This window comes from Ostrea edulis, chromosome 5 (genome assembly GCF_947568905.1).
Source record: "Ostrea edulis chromosome 5, xbOstEdul1.1, whole genome shotgun sequence".
Classification (NCBI taxonomy): Eukaryota; Metazoa; Mollusca; class Bivalvia; order Ostreida; family Ostreidae; genus Ostrea; species Ostrea edulis.
This window is the reverse complement of record NC_079168.1, coordinates 24,808,466-24,835,245: the sequence shown is the minus strand read 5'-3', so window position 1 is coordinate 24,835,245 and position 26,780 is coordinate 24,808,466. Positions and strand designations below refer to the sequence as shown.

Sequence of the window (26,780 nt, the reverse complement as noted above, 5' to 3'; positions counted from 1 at the left end):
TGTCAGCACACACAATTTTGTGTTTTTCACGTTGTTATTGTCTGATGTCATCTGCTCCGTCACGGTTTGGGGAAATTAAACTTAGCCTGTCGCTTGAAATTTTTGTTTCAAAGTTGATGCCACTTATTTTTACTTCATGAAATAAAACAAACTCCTCCTGGAACAACATTGGTTACAATATTCCATGCCCTTTACCGTCAATTTTAACAGTCACCAACTTCAAAGGATGTCACGTTGTTTTGTTTACGTGGCGCATTAATACATGTGATTGACCTACATGATTTGCATAATTATTAACCTGTGCTATGAGTACATATCAATTTTCCAAACTCGTGTTATGAACCCGGAAATAGTATTGTTGTGTGATAAAATAAATTTGATCACAGGGCAGCAAATGCTGATCGGCCTGGTATGTGACATACAATATGAATACGAAAAGTTAGTACACTGCGATAAATACTTAAAAACCTACGTGTACCTTTGACACCTTTCGTTCATCTCTGCGAGATCCGGAGCAATAATTTGTCACCGACTTAAGTATTTCATCTCTGGCAGTTTTCTTCTCTTTATTTGCTAGACAACACATCAGTCTTATGTACTGAGCTGACACAATGTCTGGTAAGGTGACTCCATTGTTATATATTTTCAGCATTGCTTGCGTAACATCCTCTGGTATTCTGCAATCAAATAACAAAAATCTGCACGTTTTAAGGTCATAGGATACTCAATATTCTAGATACCTCAATTGAAGTAAGATTTTGCTGTGTTTACATGGAATTTTTTATCATTTATCAAACAACAATGTAAATCGGTCATCAATACATGAGATACATCAATAAAAAAACACATTTTTGAATGATTTCAATTTCTGAATAATATTTCTTTCCATTGAATTTTTAAGTAAAGATTTGTGAGTAATGCAAAAAGGAAGAAAAATGTTGTGATAAATTTGAAACATTTACAAACAGTTTTACAAAATTCTATAACAAATACTTTTGGTAACGTATGTCCTTAAGTATTCATGAATAGGTCAAAATTATATGTCACTTCTGGGCATTCAGAATTGTTATATTTATGTAACAAAATTTTCCACAAAATGCAAATTAGAAAATAACAATATTTAACCTTAAAAGTAATAGGGGTCATTTCAAATTTCTTGTAGAAACATTATACGCACTCAGAACAACTTTTTATCAATATCTCCATGGAAACCAGTGCCCCATGGATGAAGTTGGTGTCTGTGGATTGTGTAAGTTCAGAAATTAGTTCTTTAATGGTTTCTCTGGTCATCTCCATGGGAACCAAGGCAACGAATGCAGCTGATGACAAATGTCTTAGAGAATACACAGGGCTTCTCAACAGAGTCTTCACAAAACTCCTCAGTGGCAATGCCTCACTAGCAACAAAAAATTGTGAAAATTTAGTTCTTCAAGTGTATTATTAGAAAAACTAACGATTTCAGTGGCAATGCCTCACTAGCAATGAAGAATTGTGAAAATTTAGTTCTTCAAGTGTATTATTAGAAAAACTAACGATTTCAGTGGCAACGCCTCACTAGCAATGAAGAATTGTGAAAATTTAGTTCTTCAAGTGTATTATTAGAAAAACTAACGATTTCAGTGGCAACGCCTCACTAGCAACAAAGAATTGTAAAAATTTAGTTCTTCAAGTGTATTATTAGAAAAACTAACGATTTCAGTGGCAACACCTCACTAGCAACGAAGAATTGTGAAAATTTATTTCTTCAAGTGTATTACAAGAAAAACTATCGATTTCAGTGGCAACGCCTCACTAGCAATGAAAAGTTGGGAAAATTTAGGTCTTCAGTTGTATTACAAGAAAAACTAATGTAAATCATTATAAACCACAATCAAGTAGGTGAATACAGTCCATCACATTGATTTTGCAGATTTTCTTCTATTATGAACTTGAAATCATAATAATTTACAGATGATTTAAAGACAAATTCATTGCTTTTTAACTAATCATTAATTATCAGGTATGAGTGTGAAACAAATATTGGTAAACATTATATGTATAGGTAGGCTCAAGCTAACCAACATTTCCAAAGACATTTTAACATATACCCCCCCCCCCCCCTTCTTATATCACCTATAGTAATACAATAAATGTCTATGTGACATTCTGAAGTCAGTTTGTGTGAAAATTACTAAGTCAAATATTTTCAATGAAAATGTTGGTAGTATTGCAACAATATTAAGGATGAGAGAAAAAAAACAACCCTTAAATCACACTGCATTAACACATCACTGAAACCAACAATTATTTACAAGTACCTTGATTCATCTATTTGATCAAGTCTTCCCATATTTGAAAGAATTGTTAGAACAGGAAAAAGAGAAGGATGTAAGGCATCAATAGCAGTTATCTCCCTTTGTAGAGCACTCTCCAGGCTCTGAAGGAGATAAGGGATTAACTCTGGATAATGGGCAGACAACTCTGGGAGAGACTTGGTATTGCAGACCTGAGCCCCAACAATTTTCTTCTGTCCAAAGAGTCTGGTTATCAAAACACCTTTAAAAAACAACTGTCTATTAGTTGTATAAACAAACTGTAAAATTCTTGCTATCACAAAATGGTTATGAAACCTTGAAAGTATGAATTTATTGAAGTCATACCAAAGATAAATGTCAATTCAAAGTTCAAAAGTAGATTACACAATATTTGCACCAAAAAATACGATTACATTGAGAGAGTAAGGAATTGAATTGCCTTAAACATGCAATATTAAATTCTTAATTCTATTAATAGAAATATAACTATTGAAAGAAACTTTGCGTCTATTCAATGCACTAAAACTTACTAAATAATCTGGTAGCAGCATTTCTAATTGACCACGCTGGAGACCCAAACTGTTCCACAACCAGTATCACAGCTTTTCCAATAAACTGCATCAGGGCTTCGTGTAGGCTCGAGTCTCCGTACAAACACTTGAGGATGTTCAAAGCATGAACCTGGGGTAGGTCATGTCTGTCGTCTATGACCGTCTCTAGCGGTAATTCAGCCATGTCGAATAATCGACCCAAAGATATCCCCATCAGTTCATTCTGAAAACATAAAATATTACACTACACTTCATATCTTTATCTATTTCATGCATACATATAGCTACCTTTGTTTAAGGTAGAATTGTCTTCAGAGAAAACTGAACACCCTTATTGTGCGGTTCATAACTGTCTTTCTTGCTATCCTGGCGACACACACGAGAGACAGTTGCTTATTTAGACATGTAAACCCATTTGTTGCTTCCACTTCTCAGGTAATCTGTTTCGTGGATTTTTGTGGGGTATTTTCATCAACAAGGTAGGTCAATACTTTCAGGAACAATAATTTTGGTGAATCCATATATCATAGGCATACATGTCCATGTCTATAAATGGCTTGTCCAAACAAAGCAGTACATGAAAATAAATGTTTTACTTGCTTGTTTGTTAGTTTGACCTCCCATTTGAGAATTTTTCACTCGTACAGAGATGCCACCTGCTGTAGCTGAAGTGCCCCAAATTTTGACCTAAGTGTGGCACTCAAGGCTGTTGAAGTGAAGATTCTTTATCATGCCAACGCCTGATGTGGCATGCGACCTCTGATTTTAAGGTCAAATCTAAAAGGCATACAACACTGAATGCTTGGTGAACGAACAGTCACTACGTGTGTAAATGTCTTAGTGAACGAACAGTCACTACGTGTGTAAATGTCTTAGTGAACGAACAGTCACTACGTGTGTAAATGTCTTGGGTTTGACGCAAAGATTGAAATTGAAGGCGGGGACCTTCCGTTTTTTGAAGCGAATGCCCGTGACTACACAACTGGATTCTTTTATCTATTAATTTTCTTTAATCTGAATTTACTTTACATATACCGGTATTACAGTGGACACAAAGCTTTGCGAACTGAAATTTACAAGCACAAGTTATTAATCTACAATATTCTGTGTTACCTCTTTGTTACATGTATTATACCATGATTTGCAATTTCATGGAGCTACTGAAACAGCTTATAATTACTTACTGTAAAATTATAAATTGGGTGTGTGTTTGTTGGGGTTCATTGTTTTTGTGGTAAGAGTATACTATGAATTTAACACCCCCCCCCCCCCCTGCCCAACAAACAGTAGAAACTTAATAAAGAACAGTAGAAACTTAATAAAGAACAGCAACTCTTCAATAACAAACAAGATGTGTTTGTAAAATACTGATATCCCCATATGGCAGCAAAATAATTCTGGTACCTCAAAAGTGGTCTTGTTACAAGGTATATAGATATAAAGTCCTAGAATGAATGTTCAAAAGTTGTGGCCTAGGTTGAAGTTTTTCAAAAGTAGGTCAAACCTCAAGGTTATAAGGTATTTGGGTACCACAAGAAAGGTCTTGTCACAAGGAATACACATATGAAATCCCTATCATTAACAGTTCAAAATGTATGGCAACTGTTAAAGTTTTTGAGGAGAAACAGACAGGCAGACAGACAGACCAAAATCTGTATCCCCCATTCTCAGATTACAGGGGTATAAAACAATTCCACAAAAATATTGTTCTCAAACCATGAAAATCTAACTCCACAAAAATATTGTTCTCAAACCATGAAAATCTAACTCCACAAAATTATTGTTCTCAAACCATGAAAATCTAACTCCACAAAAATATTGTTCTCAAACTATGAAAATCTAACTCCACAAAAATATTGTTCTCAAACCATGAAAATCTAACTCCACAAAAATCTTGTTCTCAAACCATGAAAATCTAACTCCACAAAAACATTGTTCTCAAACCATGAAAATCTAACTCCACAAAAATATTGTTCTCAAACCATGAAAATCTAACTCCACAAAAACAAGAGATGTTTGTAAAACACATATGCCCCCATGGTGCAAAATTGAAAAGGGTTATACACACACATCATTTAACTGAGAGTAGTATCATCAATTCAAAATATTGAGCAGACAATATCTTCCTATGTCAAGATTGGATTGACCATGTGACCTAAAAATCAATAGGGGTCATCAACTCCTAAAGATGTACCAGTGTACCAAGTTTGATGTCTGTCAAGCAAAGGGTTCTAAAGATATTGAATGTACAGTATATTCCTATGTCCAGTTTGACCCTTGGACTTTGACCACACAACCTCAAAATCAATAGGGGTTGTCTTCTCTTGATGATGTACCAGTGTACCAAGTTTGATGTCTGTCAAGCAAAGGGTTCTCAAGATATTGAGCGGACAGTATATTCCTATGTCCAGAGTAGATTGACCCTTCACCTTTAACCTTTTGACCTGAAAAACAATAGGGGTCCTCTTCTTTTCATAACCAACCTACATATGAAATATCATTACGATCAAGTGAATGGTTCGCAAGATATTGAGCGGACAACATGTGGTCTACCGACCGACCGACCGACAGGTGCAAACCAATATGCCCCTCTTCTTTGAAGGGGGGCATAACTCATTCTACAGTATTTGTATTGAAAACCTGATTACATGCAAATATTGTGCCATGCTTTAAAAGTTTCAGATCCCTCAACCTTGCATGGAGTGTAAATGAAACTTCAGTGACACTTACCTTTTTGTTCCGCCGTTCACAGGCAACGATTGACTGGATTATCACTGGCAGACCAGCGGACTTCCTGGTCGTGGAGGTGGATGTCGCTTTGGATTCAAGACTTTCAAATGACTAAAAAAATACAAAAAAGAATAAAAATAAAAATACAAAAATTTGATAAAGAACAGCTGACTAGTGACTGGTCTTCTATATCAATATTTGCTCTGTCTTATTTATCTGGCTTTGGGCCCATAAACTTAGACAAACTCACTCTTGATCTAAGTCTCCCTTTTCTAATAGATGCACCATCCAGCAAAAATGTAGGACAGAAATTGCAAGTGAGCGCTTTAAAATTCTATGAACCCAGAGCCATGTGAATGATTTAATCTAAAATGTATGCATGTACAGTGTATTACATTTTCAAGGCACAAAGACTGTTGAGAGTAGTTCACATTAGATGATTTATATTACAAATGACTGTTTCATACAGTAATGAAGGACTATACCTCCAGCAGAAGACTTTGTGTCACACAGTAATGAAGTACCATACCTCCAGAAGAAGACTTTGTGGAATGCTGGCAAAATCTGTGTTGTTTGAATCAAACAGAGCTGAGCAGAAGACCGTGAAGGCTGCCCTGCATCCTTCTATGACACCCTGTACGTAAAGAACATGTCAAGTATTTTATGAGACACCCTGTACATAATCAACATGTCCAGAGGTATTTTGTGAGACACCCTGTACATGTCTAGAAGTATTTTGTGAAACACCAAAGAGCTCTAGTTTTGTCAGTTTGAATATCTCTATGTTTATATAGATAAGATTGAACTGAAATTTTCTGACTACCCTTACTAAACTCCATGCTAAATATTTTATCAAATTCTTACCCTATGTCTACATTGTGTCAGAACTTTTACAAAAGTATCTCCTATTGATCGGATGACCTTGACATCTGTTGCCAAGGCAACAGCGAAACTGATTAGGATGTGGGACAACTGTCCAAGACTGATGCAACTCTCCTGTAAATTATAAAATAATTACGTCATGTAGAATGTTTGTGAGTAATGATGAAATACATAATACATGTAATGTATTTCACATGCAACATTGTATTTCAATTCCGTAACAGAACTGGAGAATTTACCTAGCATCTTCAGGTACAAATTGTGATACATGTAACAACACATGCATGACACATTATCATGAAACATTTGTACAGACAAAAATTAACACTGCCATAAATAAAGGCATGATGAAGATATTCACCACAATTACACAATGCTTTAAAATCTACAACACTTAACAATTGTACATCACTTGGACAATATTATGATCACTCTAATTTTCAATACAAACCTTGATAATGACCCAGCACTTGGACAATATTATGATCACTCTAATTTTCAATACAAACCTTGATAATGACCCAGCACTTGGACAATATTATGATCACTCTAATTTTCAATACAAACCTTGATATTGACCCAGCACCAGGACAACAAATACTGATGTTCCCCTGATATTGTCTCGGTCTGACGGTAATCCTCCTCATTTTCCAGGATTAAACTCTCCAGTGCCTGGCCAATTTCTGCAAAGGATGGACAGCCCTCGGACTCGGAGCCTCGGGCCATGATGTTCAGCATTGTTTGGATAATTTGAGTGTTTAGCTGAACTAGACTAAAGTAATGTTGTGCAAGGTTTGTAATTGTGTTATGCTGCAATAGTTCTGAACATTCTGTTAGACATCTTGTCACTGCAGTCACATAACCTGAAAAAGAAGAGACCAGAATAATGCAAAGTTTACATAAAACACAAAAACAGAGTTGGTTTTCAACCTTTGTTTAAACAAGAGGCCTTGTTAAGCTGTTGTGATTTTTAAAAGATTTTTTTATCAATAGTTATTCCCATGAAAAGTTTTGATCCCATACTGTGGCCTCAACCTAGCCCCAAAGGATCACAACACAACTGAAAATGAATTCACATAACACAGAGCTAGATGTCTAAACCCCAACATGACTAACATGATCTTGCTGTTCTGGATAAGACCAAGGTTACAAGGTCATTGATCATCGATTTTTACAAACTCGAATTTGCACTACATCATAAAGCTTTGAAATTCATGTAAATGTAAACTTTTCTGGCCCAGTGGTTCTTGAGAAGATTACAAAAGATTTTCCCTATATATTTCTATGTAAAACTTTGATCCCCTATTGTGGCCCCATCCTATCTCTGGGGACCATGATTTGAACAAACTTGCATCTGCACTACATCAGGAAGCTTTCCTGTAAATTTCAGCTTTTCTGGCACAGTGGTTTCAGAATTTAGTATCAATAGCACTAAAAACGGTGTCATTTACTGTGGAATCACCCACGAATTTACATCCTCAACGAATAAAGAATTATAATTACATTCCAGAGTTATCTTTCTTACAAATATATAAATCCACGAAATTATGTCCCCATGAACCCGTAAAAATTCAGCAATCCACGAAAATTGACCCCCACGATTTAAATGATTCTACAGTACGTGTTTTACACATAAACATTACATAACAAGTTTGGCCCCGCCCTGGGGTCAGAATCCCTACCCCAGGGATCATGATATTTTCAATTTTGGTAGAGGCCTTCCTGCTCTACATCACTATGCATTTAGTTTTTCTTACATGTATGCAGTTCTAGAGAAGAAGATTTTTGAAAATTGGTCTATTTTGGCCAGTTTTTGCTCTGCCCCTAAAGCCCCAGGGGTGCAGGAATGGCATATTATTTCTTCATTTTGAGTCCTTGATTTTCCCAAGTAAAATTCTTTTTTCATCAAGTGAATCCTTTTGAACAATTTCAACATTGTGAATTATCAATGAGAGGCCTGGCCTACATTTCTGTACTTTAACTGAACCTTTAAATGTCTGTTATTTGTTTAAACAATATTTATTCGTAAATAATTCGATAATGTTTACAAACAATGTCTTATACATGAAATAGATTGATAAACAAGCCAAAAGGCTTATATTAATCTCGCTCTAAAGGTAACCATTAAGAGCCATTCTCTGTAACCACTTAAAAAAATTCGGCACGCATAGTCACTGATTTTCATGAAACTCACCTGAATGAAACATCTATATAACATATTCAAGAAAATATATTTAAAAATTAGATAGTGATCATGGTTGCTATGGAAACAGGTACAGTTTTATCAAGTTTGGCCATTTTCTAGAAGTTAGTAGTTTTGGCACAAAAGTTGAATATAAAACATTATGAATAGTCTTAAAATTCTAATTTTCATATTAAATTATAAAACAGATCCCATATTTTTCATTTAAGAAAAGAATGAATAATGGACAATCCTTAGTGATTTTTATAATTGAAGAAATCTGTAAAATTGTGTTTAAATTCAATGGTTTTTATGTCTTATTAACTTTTATTTGCATCCACCTCAAATAAAGTGGCACAAGTTTTAAAAACAACTAATGTATGTTCTTCATAAATCTAAACTAAAACTTTTGGGAATCTGCCTATTTCATACAATTTGAAGTGAATGATTTATGGGGGGAAATGCATTCTGTAACCAAGAGTTATTCCCCTTTGAAACTCTTCAACGTAATAAGGCAGTAAAATTACATAGAAACACTTATATAAATAAGTGGTTTGATAAAGATTTACACAGAATGAGAACAAACTTAATCTCACTTGGAAAACTATATGCTAAATTCCCTAGAGATCCATTCATAAAAGGCAGATACTATAGAAATTACAGATTGTATAACAAATCCAGGAAAACTAAATATAAACTATTTATGAACTCGATGCTACATAAACTTGATATGATGAAATCTAACAACCCTAAACATTACTGGAAACTGGTAAATGATATCAAGGGATCAACAAAAACTGGGAACTCTTCATGCTCACAAATTGATTCTGAGACTTGGGTCAACCATTTTAGAAATTCGCACTCTAATACTGATAACACATTTCAGAATAGACTTAATGAGCTAGAACATATTCTACAGGGAAAAGAAAAGAAAGCCATATTTAATGAACTTGATTTTGAAATTAAAGATAAAGAAATAATAAATGCACTTGCAAAGCTCAAGTTAGGTAAAGCAGTTGGGCTTGATCTAATTTCAAATGAAATGCTAAAATGTAGTCAAAATTACTTAACCCCATGTTTGAGAAAACTATTCAATACCTGTTTTAAAAATGGGGTTTACCCAAAGATATGGGCCGATGGCTATATCTCTCCAATTTATAAATCCGAGGACCCCAACGACCCAGCAAACTACAGAGGCATAACTATAACAAGCTGCATTGGTAAATTATTTAACTCTATACTTGATAACAGATTAGATTTGTACTTGTGGAAGAATAATCTAATTCATAATTCCCAAATAGGATTTACAAAACATGCACAAACTGCCGATCATGTCTTTATCTTAAAAACCTTGATAGATAAATATTGCAATACCAAAGAAGGTAGGCTTTATACATGTTTCATTGACTTTCGTAAGGCTTTTGATAGTGTAATACACACTAGTTTGAAACTAAAACTGCTGAATATGAATATTGGCAGTTATTTTTACAACATTATCAAAGATATGTACAGGAATTCTAAAGCATGTGTTAGAATCGGAGATAGTCTTACTGATCCATTCTTGATTAACCTTGGTGTAAGACAGGGGGACAATTTAAGTCCCTCTCTGTTCAAAATCTTCATTAATGACTTTCCATTATATCTCGAAAAATGTATAGATACTGTATCACTTCAAAAAGAAAATTTAAATTGTTTAATGTATGCAGATGATATAGTAATAATGTCAACATCAGCAGAGGGTTTACAACAGAGAATAGATATTTTAGAAACATACTGTAATGATTGGTGTTTGAATGTCAATGTTAAGAAAACAAAAGTTATTGTCTTTAACAAGGCTGGGAGAATACTGCAGTGTAAATTTAAATTTCAGAACAAACATATTGAATGTACACCTTATTATAAATACTTGGGTACCTTTTTTTCTGCATCTGGCAGTTTTAGTACCGCTAAATCTGAACTATATAACACAGCCCTCAAAGGATTTTATAAATTGAAAAAAGACTTTTTATGTTTAGCACCAGGAATTAAAACAAGTACTCATCTCTTTGACCACACAATAAAACCAATTTTATTATATAATTCTGAAATATGGGGTGGATACATAGGTTCATGGAATAAATTAAAATCATCACCATTTGATCCAGACAAACTTTTTAAATCACTTCACTGTGAGAAGCTTCATCATAAATATTCTAAATGTATTCTGGGTGTACATAAGAAAAGTACAAATTTTGCTGTACTATCAGAATTGGGGAGATTTCCTCTACATCATGATATTTTGAAATCAATCATTTGTTATTGGTACAGGCTTGAAACCCAAAATGAATTTAAACTACTTAAGGATGCTTATCTAAGTAGTAAATCTTTACATTTAAACAGCAAACTGTCATGGTATTCACTAGTAGAAAAAGCTTTAGAATATATTAAAATTGGATATCCGTTAAGAGATTTTAGTCAGTATAGATTTAAGAAAATTGTAAAGAAATTACTCTGTGATAAATACACTGAAACCTGGTACAATAATCGAAATAAATTAATTGATGGGAAACTGTGCACTTATTTTAAGCTTAAGGAGCACTTTGGTTTTGAGAACTATCTTAATAAAATTAAAAATTTTGATATTAGACGATCTATTTGTAAGTTACGGATATCAGCTCATAAATTAATGATTGAAGTTGGTAGATATTCTGGTATTACTAGGAATGAACGAATATGTAACAAATGCAACTCCGGTTTACTAGGTGATGAGATCCATTTTTTGATTAAATGTGAAAAGTTTGCTGATGAAAGAAAATCTTTTTGTGGTGCTATAGAAAAAAGTTAAAAATTTTACCAAACTCAATGATGAACAAAAATTCATTTACATACTATGCTCTGAAGAGCCATCCATTCTAAATATAACTGGAAAATTTATTTTGAACAATATATGACACTGTATTTGTATATAACTATGTGTTATGTAATCACTTTTCTCTTTACTTGTATGTGTATATTATTTGTATGTATTTTCATGCTGCCCCTTGAGGGCCCTTGATTGGAAAATAAATATAGTTAGTTAGTTACATATAATATGGTGGGATAATGTCTTACTGCATGCTGACAGAAGCTTAGACGAAGACGTGGCATTCAAAATATTCTCTCCACTCACCCACACGAAAGAAGGTGTGAGAGACATATCTCCAAGTACCAGCGTTCTAGTAATACAGGTAATTATTCTATTTATTTGAAATCCATTCACAAGCCTAGAATTAATCAACTTGATCACAATCATTTGATGTCAAATGTTTTCATAGACATTGTGTACAATTATGAATTTCTCTAGATCTGCCAATAGCATGGCACATATGATGTGCGTGCGTGCTAAATATTCACCCTTCAACTCGCCACTGCTTCAGTTGTATTGATATGATGTCAAAATGTAGACTGTGGCGTCACACATTACAGTACTTAGATCTACTTAGGCCTAATGCAGCACATTTTATTATGTAGGGGATCGTATGACTAGGATGAAATTGAGATAATAAATGCAAAATCGTTATCATTATCTGTTTTATAATAGAATAAAGTAGATCTAATAGAATCATAAACAAAAAATCATAGATATTTATTCATTTGAAAAATGCATGACCCCCATTGATACATGCCAAAACATTGAATAAGCTCTCCTTCATGAAATAAAGTAATGGGTCATAACATTGAATTTTATCTCTAATCTTTTCTATTCAGTGTATTAGTTCGGGGGGGGGGGGGGGGGGGGGGGGGGGGGGGGGGGTTGGGGGGGTTGGGGGGGTTGGTTATACATGTACAGATACTCAACTGAGAAGTGAATTGAGGTGGGGACACTATTCAGTATTATTAGACATCCACATATTAATTATTCTTTACTTTTGATGATACTTTAAAAAATTATCAATTCTATGAATAAATTCAATTAATTAAACAGAATTGAAATATTGTAGAAATACCAATACTGATACACCTTAGCCTATGTACATGTTATGCATGGGAATTTACTCTATTTTTTTCTTCTTTTTTGTTTAGCTTGATTTTGTTTTCATTTTACACATGCCACTAACAAAACAAAAGTATTTATTAAGAACATACAAGCAACATTTCTGACATTTTCTCTGGATTTTTTTTCCATCTTCTTGATATAAAAAGCTATTGTATGATTTCGGAAATAAATTCAAATTTTACCGGCCTGAGTAGCTTAGCGATTAGATAACCTATCTTGTAATGCAGGGGTCCTGGATTTGATCCATTCTTTGCTAAAATATATTTGTACTGTCCTTATATATACAACCTGCTGTAATACATAACTTTTGATTGCAACAATATTAGAAACTATCAAAATACTGAGTACCAGTATGCTATCTCTAAAACAGACATGGTAATACGTACCCCAAGATTTTTTTTGTAGAAACGAGACAGAGTGCACATTCATGAAAATTGATATATATTATTGAGAAACGTCGCATAAGTCCTCAAGTGATAAAACACCGCAAAACAATTCTCACTCTTTTGAATATTATGATTAACCCATGTGTTGATTAATTGAGATCATATAATCACCTTACAGTTTAGATAAAACTAAATCTAGATAAGAATACATGTATTTAAGTAAGTTATTACTTACCGTAAGAAAAGGGTTTGAATAATATTTCATTCAAACATATAATTTAAGGAATACATATTACAGCTACATGTAGTAGTAGATGCAGATGACATGGGGAGAACAAGTAATACATTTTAGATTGGACATAAGATTTTGATATGCTTGCATATATTCATCTTGGTATTTCTCTTAAAATTAATACATACTGTATTATTTATTGATTTTGTAGGAAGTGTCGTATTGTCATTTTGGTGGGGGCCAAGTCAGAAGAATCAGTTGCTCATGTTGCCTCAAAGGATATGATAGGGTGTGGTTCATTTAACCGGAAAGAATTTCTATCAGGACAGCAGATCACATTATATTTTAGTTGCCTCTATGCCATTGAGAAGACGATTAGCCATGATGACTATATATGCGCAAAATTAGAAAATGAAAAAGATTGCATGTGTGTGCTTATCTTGTCTATTTTGTAATATATGATTCTAAAATAAAGGTATACCATTCATAATAGGATACGATTATGAAATATTCATCATCAGAACCCACTGCTCAAAGGCCGTAATTTAAACGCCGAGCATAGGCCTAATTTTTGCAACCCTCACTGACAATGGTGACGTCTCCATATGAGTGAAAAATTCTTCGGTGGTACGTTAAATGATAATCAATGAATCAACCCGTGGGATCCAACGATGTCAAATATTAAAGATATTGACTTTCCCAGCATACTAAATGACTTCAATATGACCATCATTGGTATGTTACAGTTACAAGCAAGGTCTTCTTATGATGTTGAAATGTAATTCACATACCTATGTTTAAAAAGATACGTTAAACGAGTGACAATGATGAACGTCCAGACTCTAGAAAATAGAGGCCCTCAATTGTTTTTAATCAAATGCCAAGGTCACGAGTCAAGGTCAAAATACTTTCTCATGAGTAACTGTAAATTGTCAAGTCATGTATTAAAAAATGTTAGTTTAATACATGTATATTTCATACATGGTACTGGCATAACATTTCTTGCATATACATAGTAAGCAGAGCTAATATTGAACTGCAGAGAGAGAGAGAGGGGGGGGGGGGGGGTAATTCCTCATGAATCAATGATAAATTACAATCTTTATGTATCCTATTTAGTTTATTTAACTTGAACAATTTTTAAGATCAATGATTCAATTTCAATGTCACACTTAATTCGATTGGCAAGGTGATTAAATGTACATGATAGTTTGAAATAACTGAAATATTCAAATATGCATTTTCTAAATATGGTAGTTATTTTAATGAATTCTTAAGATATACATTTGCAATTTGTGATACATGTACAATACACAAATAGAAATCATGCACATTTGAACCAAAAAAAATATGCATTGATTTAATTATCTGTTACAAATTAAGAGTGTTTATGATTGAAGAACATGCATGATGTATAACAAAATGAGATTTACTTGAAAAGAATGTGAACATCAAGTTTGCTGTTTTGTGGTATTTTGTTACCATAGCAACAATGTAAAATGAATTATCTATCAGTATTAATATTTTATCAACTATAACATTGACTTCAGTTGAATCTGTCTATAAAAGCATTTTTTTTTTTTGGTCTAAAAATTTATTTATTTTGCATGGATTTCGAATTTGAAAAAATATAGCAATTTTCGTTTCCATGGCAACCAACATGAATTCTCATATTACACTTGTTAAAATTTAAAATTTAACATCAGTAGCAATCTGTTATTAAGATTATATACTTTGAATACATAGAAAATTGTATTTTGAATTACATTGAAAAATGCATCTCTACTGTCATATCATGACGAAATGCATCATTCTGTTTCCATGGAAACACAGCTTAGATGGTAGATTCCCAAACATGTCTCATTGTTATATGATACTACTATATCTAATGTATGTTGTACAAGCATTTATAGATTTCAAGCTGAATGCGGGAATTTTTATCCATCATTCAAATTTGCCTCTAAATTAGCTTTTTCAGAATGTATCAAACAACCCTCTTTTCCAGACAGAATGAAAATATAACAGAATTATTCAAACCTTTAACTAAATATCAAACTAAATAATAAAAATGCTACATAGTATCATTTGATAATGACTAAATAAGAACTCAAACAGGTTAATCCAGTATAGTTGAATGAAAAATGTCATTTTTCATGCAAAAATTGACTCTTTTGTGACCTGAATGGCATGCACATGTTACCATGGCAACAGAGTTGCATAGCAACCAAATTATGATGGTTTTACACTACTTGTGCCAGATTAAGTCGATGTGCCAAATTTGAAAAAAATCGGTGACAGTGCGTGCCGGACCCCTTATATAAATGTTTAAGTGGTTACAGAGAATGGCTCTTAAACACCTGAGTGTCACATGACAACAGGCTACCAGGAAGAATAAACACCAAAATGGCTGAACCACCCACTGGATAGGCTGCACATGAAAATTTACTAGAAAGGGAAATGTAGTTGGTAAGTGATGTTCATAATCAATTACTCATTATCATTGAGAGCCATGGATCACAACGTTGAAATGCCCTTGTGTCTCTGACATTTATTTAATCCTAGATATGATTGGAGCCGATAGAAAGGTACATCAGTTTAATTTCTCAACTTAGACAAAATATTTGATTTTGAATTCAATAAAGAAGAGGCCTCTCAGTCACCTTAGTATTAAAGTTATCCCTAGCTCCAACCAGAGCCTGACTCTGAGGGGAAATGAATTTCACAATTCAAAGTAGCGGGCTTTTAATACATCAACAACATTTGGATTGAGGCCTAAATTACACCACACATACTGATGCGACATGTACAGGTAATCTTGTGGTCCTGATTACTGATTGGTTAGCATCAGAGAATTTTAAATTTGGGTTGGAAATCAGGGTATCTTATCACAAATTGGGAAATATTTTTTACAAAGTGGGGATTTCTGAGGTTTTTTGCTTTACAGATCAGGAATGGTTTTCATCTACGCTTAAAGTCGGGATAGTTGCTATGCATGGTAGGGTGGTTCAATAATTAACAAATTTATTGTTTTGTATATGCCCCCCCCCCCACCCTAATGAGAGAAAAATGAAATGCACAAATTTTTCATTAAGAATGACAGTGAAAAATAAGGGTTATCTACTAGTCAGAGGCAGCCATAATAAGTTTGATCTCTTAAGATACTGAACAAACATTTCCAAATAACCAGTCATTCGAATCATGACCTTTGACCTTGTAATATGAAAAACCAATGTGGCCATCTACTCTTTAGGGAGCACCAGTGTACCAAGTTTGATGTCTTCCAAGGATATTGAGTGAACAGTATTTCATTATGTCCAGTTTGACTCTTGACCTTGTGATCTCAAAATTGACATGGGTCATTTACTACTTAGGTAGAATCAGTGTACCAAGTTTGATGTCTGTCAAGCAAATCATTCTTAAGATATTGTGCAAAAAAAATTCTTACTATGTCAAGTTTGACCCTTGACCCTGTGTCCTCTAAATCAATAGATTTACTTCGAAAGAGAAGAGAAGTGTACTTTATGTCTTTCAAGCAAATGGTTCTCAAGATATTTGAGCAGACAATATTCTATCTAACTGTACTAACACTGAAATGATACTGATAGAAAGATTCATCTTCATGACAAGTTCAGATTTTGTCACATTACTGGTTTATCACAATCAGAGTCAAGGAAAAAATCTTTCACATATTATTTGTTTTAACTGCTAATCTTAAGGAATTAAATCTTGATGAACTTTTCGCTCAACATGTTAGTGACTATCTACAGCAGCAAAACATGAATGTGTTACCCTGACCTGTGATGTCACCAGATTTATCATCTATTATAAAGAACATGTTAAGGATGATATAGAACGACGTTTACATCAAGAGACAACCCCCTCTGCTACATCATATGCTTTGTGTCATTCTTTATTGTGCATATGGCAGAACATTCCCCAGGCATTTTTTCTGCATAACCTGATTAGTTCAATGCATTATAGGTGTAAAGAATTCATTGGTGCAAATTTTTTGCAACCCCCCCCCCCCCCTTATTTTCAGTGGCTGTTCGTATCAACTATAATGGACCCGTGATTTTATGTTGGAATTGAAAGACAATGCATTAAATTAAATAATGATATAGATAATGCAACATAATATTTTGTATATGAATCTATAAATAAAATTACTAAACTACATAGTTTCTTTTTCCCACTAGTATATATCATTCCAACTAAAATTCATTGTCTCACATGATAGCCTATATAATCCCAAAGGAGGTATGCCACACCAAAGAAATTTGATATGGATGAAAAGTGGAGGATATGTACAATAATATTTTGAAATTGAAAACTTTCAAATTTACTTTATCTAGTCAAAAAATGCAGTTTTAGTAGGATTTAAGCAATCCGAAAAAATTTAAAACCCCTGCTGGACTTGACCCTGCATTCTACAGTTCAGCAGCTGACATGCTAACCTACTGAGCTAGTCAGCTAACCAATGATTTTTGAAATGAATAGACAAATATTGATGATATTCATATTTTCATCCATGTTTTAAAAGGAAGTCAGCCATTATGACGATGTATTATCTGTTGGCCACTTTTTAACCCGGGATCCTCATGGGCATCTACACTGTCTATAGTAAATTGCCATAGGGGTTGGTTGTACACTGTGTTAAAAGCATGGTTGTATCCTGCGTAGCAATGGTTGTTTCCAAATGACGTTTGGATACAGTGACATATGTACGACTTCATTTGCATAGATCTGAATAAATTTGCTCTTTATTTTAGATGTAACCGAATAGGAATGGCTGCTACCACCACCCAGGCACAGGAGCTCATCACCTGTGACCTAAACTGTGTCAAGCCCGTCCAGCAATTCTGTAATAGCTGCCAAGTCGGTCTGTGTGCAGACTGCATCAACAAACACGTCAACAGCCTCAAGTCAATGAAGCATGACATCGTTCCCTTCACAAAACACACAGTCCAGCTGGTGTTCCCTAAGTGTACATCTCATTCCCACCAGAGATGTGAGGCCCACTGTCAACAGTGTGATGTCCCGGTCTGCATTAAATGTGTCACAGGTCCACATAAAGGTCATGATGTTGTGGACATGTCAGACATCATTGCCAGAAAGAGAGAAAACATTAAAAGAGAAACAGAAGAAATTGAAAGCAGTATTATTCCTAAGAACAAGTCATGTGATGCAGATGTTGAAAAGAAAATTTCCAAAACCAAGGTCCACTACTCTGAATTAGAAAAAGAAGCTAAAGATAAAAGAAAGACATGGCACCTAGAAGTAGATGACATCTTTGACAAACTTGAATCACTGATCCAATCACTCAGAGATCAAGAAATTACAATCCTTAAGTCATGCCAGTCCCAACTCAGAAGTCAAAATTCCAGTATGACCCAAATTGTTCAAGAAAACAAAGAAATCCTAAAGTCCAACAAAGTGTCTGATGTCAACAATTACGAATCCAACCTGACTGAATTCAGAGCCATTCCACAAGTACCTGACGTAATGTCACCCTCTCTCAAAACAAACACAGTCCAAGGGAGAGAACTCAGTCTAGAATTAGGAAAATACAGGGCCATACTGAGACAGACAACACTATCACTACCCAGTCTGACAGATGAAGTCCTCTATTTATCTGTTAAGGAGTTATTAAAAGAAGCCAAAGTGATTGCAAACATTCCAACAAATGTCAAAGAGTTACGTAGTGTAGCCTGTGTTGGATCAGATAGAGCCTGGATTATTGGAACAGACAAAATGATACACAGTGTGGACATACATGGAACTGTACAAGACACTGTCACCAGTACATGTAATCAGTTCCCTGGTGACATTACAGTGAACAGACAGGGAGAATAGATTTACATTGATGTTGCTCATGGAACTGTGAACATTGTCAGACACGGGAAGACAGAGACACTGATCACCACACCGTGGGGCTGGTATCCAGGGGGACTGTGCTGTACCAGATCAGGGGACATCCTGGTCAGTACGCGTACTACTGATAAAAGTCATCACAAAATTGTCCGTTATCAGGGACAGAGAGTGACACAGGAAATAGATAAAGATGAACAAGGCAATACAATCTATCAAGGAGGGGAGTATGTAGTGTATGTGACAGAGAACAACAACGGGGACATCGTGGCTGCTGATCTTAATGCTGAGACAGTGGTAGTGGTGGACAGGAGAGGAAAAGTCCGATTCCGATACAACGACAAACCACCAGGGGGAAAGGAATCATTTGATCCAAGACAGATAGTGACCGACTCCATGGGTCATATCATTGTGACAGATCCTGACAATGCCTGTTTACATATTCTAGATCAGAATGGACAATTCATTAAATGTGTGGACAATTGTAGATTAAATGATGGGCCTTGTGGACTGAGTGTGGACAGTCAGGGGAGGTTGTGGGTAGGGTTGTATGATTCGGGAGAAGTGAAAGTGATCCAGTACATAAAATAAACATTAGACATTCATGTACATTGGTATGTCGGTGTACTGTGATGCGTGGATTTCTTAAGATTTTAAACTACAGCTTTACTCTATGCATATTGAAGTCATGGAAACCCTAAGAAAAACATCAAAATAGCCATGACAACCGTGCTAATCATAAACGAGTGATTAATTTATTGGATTAATTAGTGCAGACATCTAGTCTGTAGTACATGGGTATTACCATACAAGCTTATCTACAGAGAAAGAGTCCAAGGAAGAATTTAAAAATAATAAGACACTTTCATAAAGCCGTACTCAAGCACCAGGCCCCAGGATCACGAACATCTAAGTCAACTCATCAGTTGTTTCTGACTCAAAGCTGAGAATTTTTCTCAAATTGCAAAGTTGAACTCAATAAAGTTTGCCATGAAAAATGAGTCTTACTCACTTGAGTTTGCTAAATACCGGTCTCAGATGTAAACTTGAGGCCTAAGTTTTTGTCATGAGACTTGTTTGGTTGAATTTGATGTGAATTTCTGGGCATACTACTGGAGACAGGAGCATTAATTCCGAGGATAAGATTTCCCAGTGTTACCACATTTGTACATTATCTTTTTTATATGGGACGTGATAACCAATGATTTGATTTATTTAACACAGAAAAAAAATAATATAGAACTAATTTTTTGAAATTATCATGCAGTATTGTGTTTCTAATTTCACTTCACAAGAACTGCTAACAACGATCACACAGGCACATAATTCCTGAATATACGCGTCAGTGTCCTTCGAATTTCTCTTATCAAAAAGTTTCTGTTTTTCGATTTTTTTCAATGAGTGTTCAGTGGTGTGAAGGATCTGACAGAGTAAAGAAGGTATATCCCCTTTTGTTTGAAATATCATAATCATAACTAATAAAAGGTTACATGGTGGGGTAAAAAAGGTTATTTGAATATGCACCCCCCCTCTTTTAAATTTTTTCCTGGATGCTTCTAGATTTTGAGTACCACTTGAAAATTTGCTCCTGGATGTTGAAAATTGAAAGTTTACCAGTAATTATTTTGTTTCAAATCTAAAAATATTCAACAGAAATTGTAGAAGTGGGGGTGATGAATTTTAGAAGAGGGGGAGGCTGGAAGTAAAAATTAAAATCAGGGCTTAATTGACCCTTTTTGGTACAGGGTCTGGTACCATTTCAATTGGGAATTTTACATTGAAAAACTGCTATTTGGAAAAAGTACTAAGACAAAAAATAATGCATTGTAGGTAGAAAAACAATGAGCAGTCATTCATTTATCATGATTAAAGGTACATGCTCCAATTTTTAATTTAGATATACAGTGGAGCCTCATTAATCCGGACACTTTGGTTTCCAGCAAAATCGTCCGGATAAATGAAGTGTCCGGATAACTGAATCACATATTTTTCATCTTTACATAAGTAACCAATATGCTTACTTTATTGATGCATAGTGAATTAAACACAATCTATCATTGGATTTAACCATTTGCATAAGTAAATAAATCATGATAATGTTAACATTTACATGAAAGGTGAAGATAACGAACAGCAATCAATCTCATAACTCCTATGAGCAATACATTCCAAAGCTCTAAAATTGAAATATACGTGTGCAGTTTATTTGCCTATGCTTACATTGTACATGTATATTAGCACTACAAATAAATATATAAAACTGTGTACTGTATGCACTAAAACAAATAATGAAGCACTATATGTCAATAAATAAATCATTAGTAACTAACATAATCATTTACACTTCAAACATTTCATCACACTTTTTCTTCTTAAAGAGGCCGGCCATTTCCATCTGTCACGATTCACGGGTTCGGCGTGACACACATCACACAACACCTATTTAAAGGGAGGTGTTGACGGGGTATAGGTAATCACTTCAATTAGCCAGTTTGGCTTGTTTTCTTTATAATTTACACATTGCTAAAATTGTCCGACACACACCTTCCCTAAAAAAAATGACCGTCCGGATTAACGGTACAATTTTCAATGCATTTTAAAGTTTTGTAGTAAAAAATGACCGTCCGGATCCGGAACACGAATTTCCGGATTAATGATGCAAAATAACGTATAAAAATTCCGTTCCCTAGAAAAATCGTCTGGAAGGTGAAGCGTCTGGATTAATGGCATCCAGATTACCGAGGCTCCACTGTAAATACAAGCTAACGGTGTTCTGTAAATAAAATGGGGGCTTGTCGCATGTCATTATGTGATTTTATATTTCATTTAGAAAAGCGAACTTTATACATCGTATTAAATAACTCATTCTCAAGATGTTGCAGAAGGGAAATTTTCATTAGAAACACCCAGTAGTATAAAGACTTCTTACCTCCTGTTCTTAGTGACAGAAAAACATCATTTATCTATGATCCTCATAAATGCACCTTCATAACTGTCAATGTTAAACACAGGTGTACACAATGATTTTGTGTTTGTTAGTGGAAGAACAAGCGTTCTGATTGGTCAGAGTAATATAACTGCATTCTATAAACAGTTTAAATCTCTGATTAAGTCTTGCTAGGAAGCTCAGCAATTGGCTGAATCACGCCATGCATATTTATGAGAAACGAAGAAATTGTCACGCAGAGAGCCACGGGTGAAAGGGAAGAGGAGCGTACGTTTTAGCTGTGTCTTGCTTTAAGATGGGTAAAATACATCAGTCGTTTACTGCAACTAATTGCATAAGTCAAGACCCATGGAAATCATGCAGCAGGCTGAGAGTTCTCTGGAGACGTCAACAAGAAATGTGACAACAGCTATACTGAAGGGGGGGGGGGTGCCTGACAGGCTTTTTAAAACATATGCTGGTCCCGATCACGGTCTCATAATTTCATGGCACTTATTTCTTTTGCACAAGAAAAGTTATTCCAAGACTTCGTTAAATGTTATTCACAAACCTTCAGAAAACTAACTTTTAAGTGGCAAATTCTTATCAAACCTAGCTTTATTTATTTTAGTTAGCATGTACCTAGGCATTGTGTAAAAATGGCTTACATGTAACTGGCGGCATGCGCATACAAGAAGGCAAATATTCAGAGGCAAAAAAATAATTATGTATATATCACTGCAAAAAATATATATGTATTCAGAGGCAGTGAATTGTAATTAGCTGTTTCATAATTTTACTATTTACAGATTATGAGCATCCCATTTTCTACAATTTTACGTTCCTGTTGTAATTTTCTAGAGATCGATCAATTTGTGCATGAAGAATGTGCGTAAAATAGCATACAATAAATGTATCTAATAGATATATATTGGCTATGATATTTGGTATGAATGAACTTAAAGTCAAGCTTCACCTGAGGGAAAACAGATCAAAAACCTATCTATAGTGGTATATAAATCCCCCCCCCCCCCCAAAAAAAAAATATGGGGGGGGGGGGGGGGGGGATGTGCATTATATTCGACAAAATATGGTAAATGATTTTGGAAATAGTCAAAAATGTTTAGGTTGGGGGTAAAAACTAGGGACAGTTGGGTAATCAGAACCACACATATTTTTTGTTTGGCCTTATGGCCCCCTACGTACCCCTGGGGACCATGAATTGCACAAATTTGGATCTACTCTATGTCAGGAAGCTTTCGTGTAAATATGAACTTTTCTGGACCTTGGTTTTTTGAGAAGAAAGATTTTTAAAGATTTTCCCTATATACTTGCACGTAAAGCTTTGATCTCCTATTGTGGCCCCATCCTGACCTTGGGGGTCATGATTTGAACAAAGTTGAATTTGCACTATGTCAGGAAGCTTTCATGTAAATTTCAGGTAGGTGGTTCTTGAGAAGATTTTTAAATGACGCCACCCTATTTTTGCATTTTTGTGATTATCTCCCCTTGGAGAAGGGCATTGCCCTTCATTTGTACAAACCTGAATCCCTTTCACCTAAGGATGCTTTTTGCTGAGTTTGTTTGAAATTGACCTTGTGGTTCTGGAGAAGTTGAAAATATGAAAAGTTTACAGACAGATGGATGGATGACGGACAACAGGTGATCAGAGAAGCTCACTCAGCTCAGGTGAGCTAAAAATTCATACTGGATACTTACAACAGATATACATGTACAACTTCTGATATTAAATTATTTTATAGAAACTTAAACTCAAACACTACCTCTGATATCAAATAATATATTTCAAGATATCATTACACAGGATACTGAAAGGTTCATATACATTTGTATGACCTTTTCCTTCAAATGGGAAATTCATGAGTAAAAAACATGAGGACTTTGGCTGGAAAATCAACAGAGGTCATCTTCTGCCAAGTAAGTATGAAAACTATAAGAATAAAGATTCTCCAGATACATGTACCAGTCAGACAAGGGTTAGTTCAATAAAAAGTTACTATTGCCAGTGACCTTTGAATGAATAGGGAATTATACTGGTCCTGACCAACTCCCTACGTTGATGACTATCAAGTAAAGGATTCTCTAGTTACACAAAAGCACAAAAGTTAATAAAATCTAACTTGCCACTCAGTACGTGTTGTTAGGGGAGTGGTGAACTGTTTGTAATTGTGTCTCCCCTGCAACAATATGGATCAATCATTGCTTTATATGTATTAAGTGTAGATTAGATTTTACTTGCTGATATTCTTTTGTAAAAGACACCTAAATATATTTTATCTTTTTATTGCTATCATTATCATTTAAAGCAATTAATGAGACATTGATTTCCACTGATATTTCATCATTTTATCTTCACCATGAAAAATATTATTTCATGCTACTTTTTTTTTAAATTGAAAAATATAGCTAAATAGTGATTCAGAGTATGTAAATCTTTTTAAGTGTAAAAGAAAAACAATCTTATCAACTATACTACATGTATGTTTGATATCATGTAGATATATTTCTAAAATATGCATACATGTATAATTAACACATATATGCACAGTGTATATATATACATATATCCAATCCAGGGAGCCCCAGGCGCCCTAGGTGAGGATTATTCGGGGGTCTCTGCGGAGACATTACCCCCAAATATCAAATGTATGTTAGCTAGAAATAAAAGATATTGAAAGGAAAAAAACTTGCCACTTAAACTCTTATAATTATAAAGAGTTCTAGTGCAAGTTACCTTTTTTGCAAGTGGGCATACGGGTATTATACCAACTAATGACACACCCCCCCCCCCCCCCCCCCCCCCTCAGTAAGCTCTCTTACTTGAAGGGGGCATGAAAATGGTTTTATTCTACACAAAATTTTTATTTAGCTTTGTATTTAAATGAAAATTTTAAATCCCTTTCCTTGAGAGAGAGAGGGAGAAAGAGAGAGAGAGCAAGTAAGGAAGAGAAAGAGAGATTGATTGAGTACCCACGGAAAGTCTTGTCACAATTAAGGAATGCCCATGTGAAATATCAAAGCTGTAGCACTTACTGTTCAAAAGTTATTAGCAAGGTTAAAGTTTTCAAAAAGTAGGTCAAACTCCAAGGTCAAGGGTCAAAAATGTTTGTACCCACGGAAAGGTCTTGTCACAAGGAATACTCGTGTGAAATATCAAAACTCTAGTACTAACTATTCAAAAGTTATTAGCAAGGTTAAAGTTTCAGACAGAATTACAGAATGACAGACAGGACAAAAACAATATGCCCCCCAATCTTCGGTCTAGAGGCCATAAAAAGACAAGAGGCCCATGGGTCTAGAATCGCTCTTGTGATACATTGTAGAACAGGTAAAAATTCTCACTAACCAAGATTCATCAATTAAAAAAGATTGATGATGTTAAGTCAAATAGTACCTGAAAATTTAAATGTAACTGTCCAAAAGTAGGTCACGGTGACCTACTTTTGGTCGACACACTGAAGACTCAAGATGCATCAACTGACAAGTCAAATAGTATTCAAATATAGCCGTCAAATTCCAAAAGAATGCCACAGTGACCTACTTTTTGGTCAACACACTCCAAAGACTCAAGATGCATCAACTGACAAAGTTTGATAATTGAAGTCAAATAGTATCTGAAATGTTCAGATATAAACGTCAAATTCCATAAGTAGGTCACAGTGACCTACGTTTTGGTCGACACTCTCTGAAGACTCAAGACCCATCAACTGACAAAGTTTGATGATTGTAAGTCAAATAGTATCTGAAATATTAAAATATAGCTGTCAAATTCCAAAACTAGGTCACGGTGACCTACTTTTTGGTCAACCAACTATGAAGACTCAAGATGCATCAACTGACAAACTCGAATTTGCACTACATCATAAAGTTTTGAAATTCATGTAAATGTAAACTTTTCTGGCCCAGTGGTTCTTGAGAAGATTTCAAAAGATTTTCCCTATATATTTCTATGTAAAACTTTGATCCCCTATTGTGGCTATTGTGGCCCCATCCTACCCCTGGGGGCCATGATTTGAACAAACGTGCATCTGCACTACGTCAGGAAGCTTTCCTGTAAATTTCAGCTTTTCTGGTCCAGTGGTTTCAGAATTTAGTATCAATAGCACTAAAAACGGTGTTATTTACTGTGGAATCACCCACGAATTTACATCCTCAACGAATAAAGAATTATAATTACATTCCAGAGTTATCTTTCTTACAAATATATAAATCCACGAAATTATGTCCCCATGAACCCGTAAAAATTCAGCAATCCACGAAAATTGACCCCCATAAATTTAAATGATTCTACACATAAACACTATATAACAAGTTTGGCCCCGTCCTGGTGTCAGAACCCCTACCCCAGGGATCATGATATTTTCAATTTTGGTAGAGGCCTTCCTGCTCTACATCACTATGCATTTAGTTTTTCTTACATGTATGCAGTTCTAGAGAAGAAGATTTTTGAAAATTGGTCTATTTTGGCCAGTTTTTGCTCCGCCCCTAAAGCCCCAGGGGTGCAGGAATGGCATATTATTTCTTCATTTTGAGTCCTTGATTTTCCCAAGTAAAATTCTTTTTTTATCAAGTGAATCCTTTAGAACAATTTCAATAATGTGAATTATGCATGAGAGGCCTGGCCTACATTTTTGTACTTTAACTGAACCTTTAAATGTCTGTCATCAGGTAACCATTAACACCTGAGTGTCAC

General features: G+C 34.7%; 1 protein-coding gene and 1 pseudogene across 1 annotated transcript in view; one reads left to right on the top strand and one right to left on the bottom strand.

Moving 5' to 3' along the window:
• Positions 1–26,780, bottom strand: part of LOC125652772 (thyroid adenoma-associated protein-like) — an 84,467-nt gene that overhangs the window by 12,460 nt on the left and 45,227 nt on the right. The window contains exons 18-25 of the mRNA XM_056165549.1: positions 7,025–7,320; positions 6,440–6,571; positions 6,105–6,209; positions 5,576–5,686; positions 2,825–3,068; positions 2,298–2,535; positions 1,178–1,396; positions 479–677 (exon numbers count right to left, since the gene is read on the bottom strand). Coding sequence (XP_056021524.1) covers positions 479–677; positions 1,178–1,396; positions 2,298–2,535; positions 2,825–3,068; positions 5,576–5,686; positions 6,105–6,209; positions 6,440–6,571; positions 7,025–7,320 — 1,544 coding nt within the window. The remainder of the gene's footprint in view (positions 1–478; positions 678–1,177; positions 1,397–2,297; positions 2,536–2,824; positions 3,069–5,575; positions 5,687–6,104; positions 6,210–6,439; positions 6,572–7,024; positions 7,321–26,780) is intronic.
• Positions 15,646–20,400, top strand: LOC125652774 (E3 ubiquitin-protein ligase TRIM71-like; annotated as a pseudogene).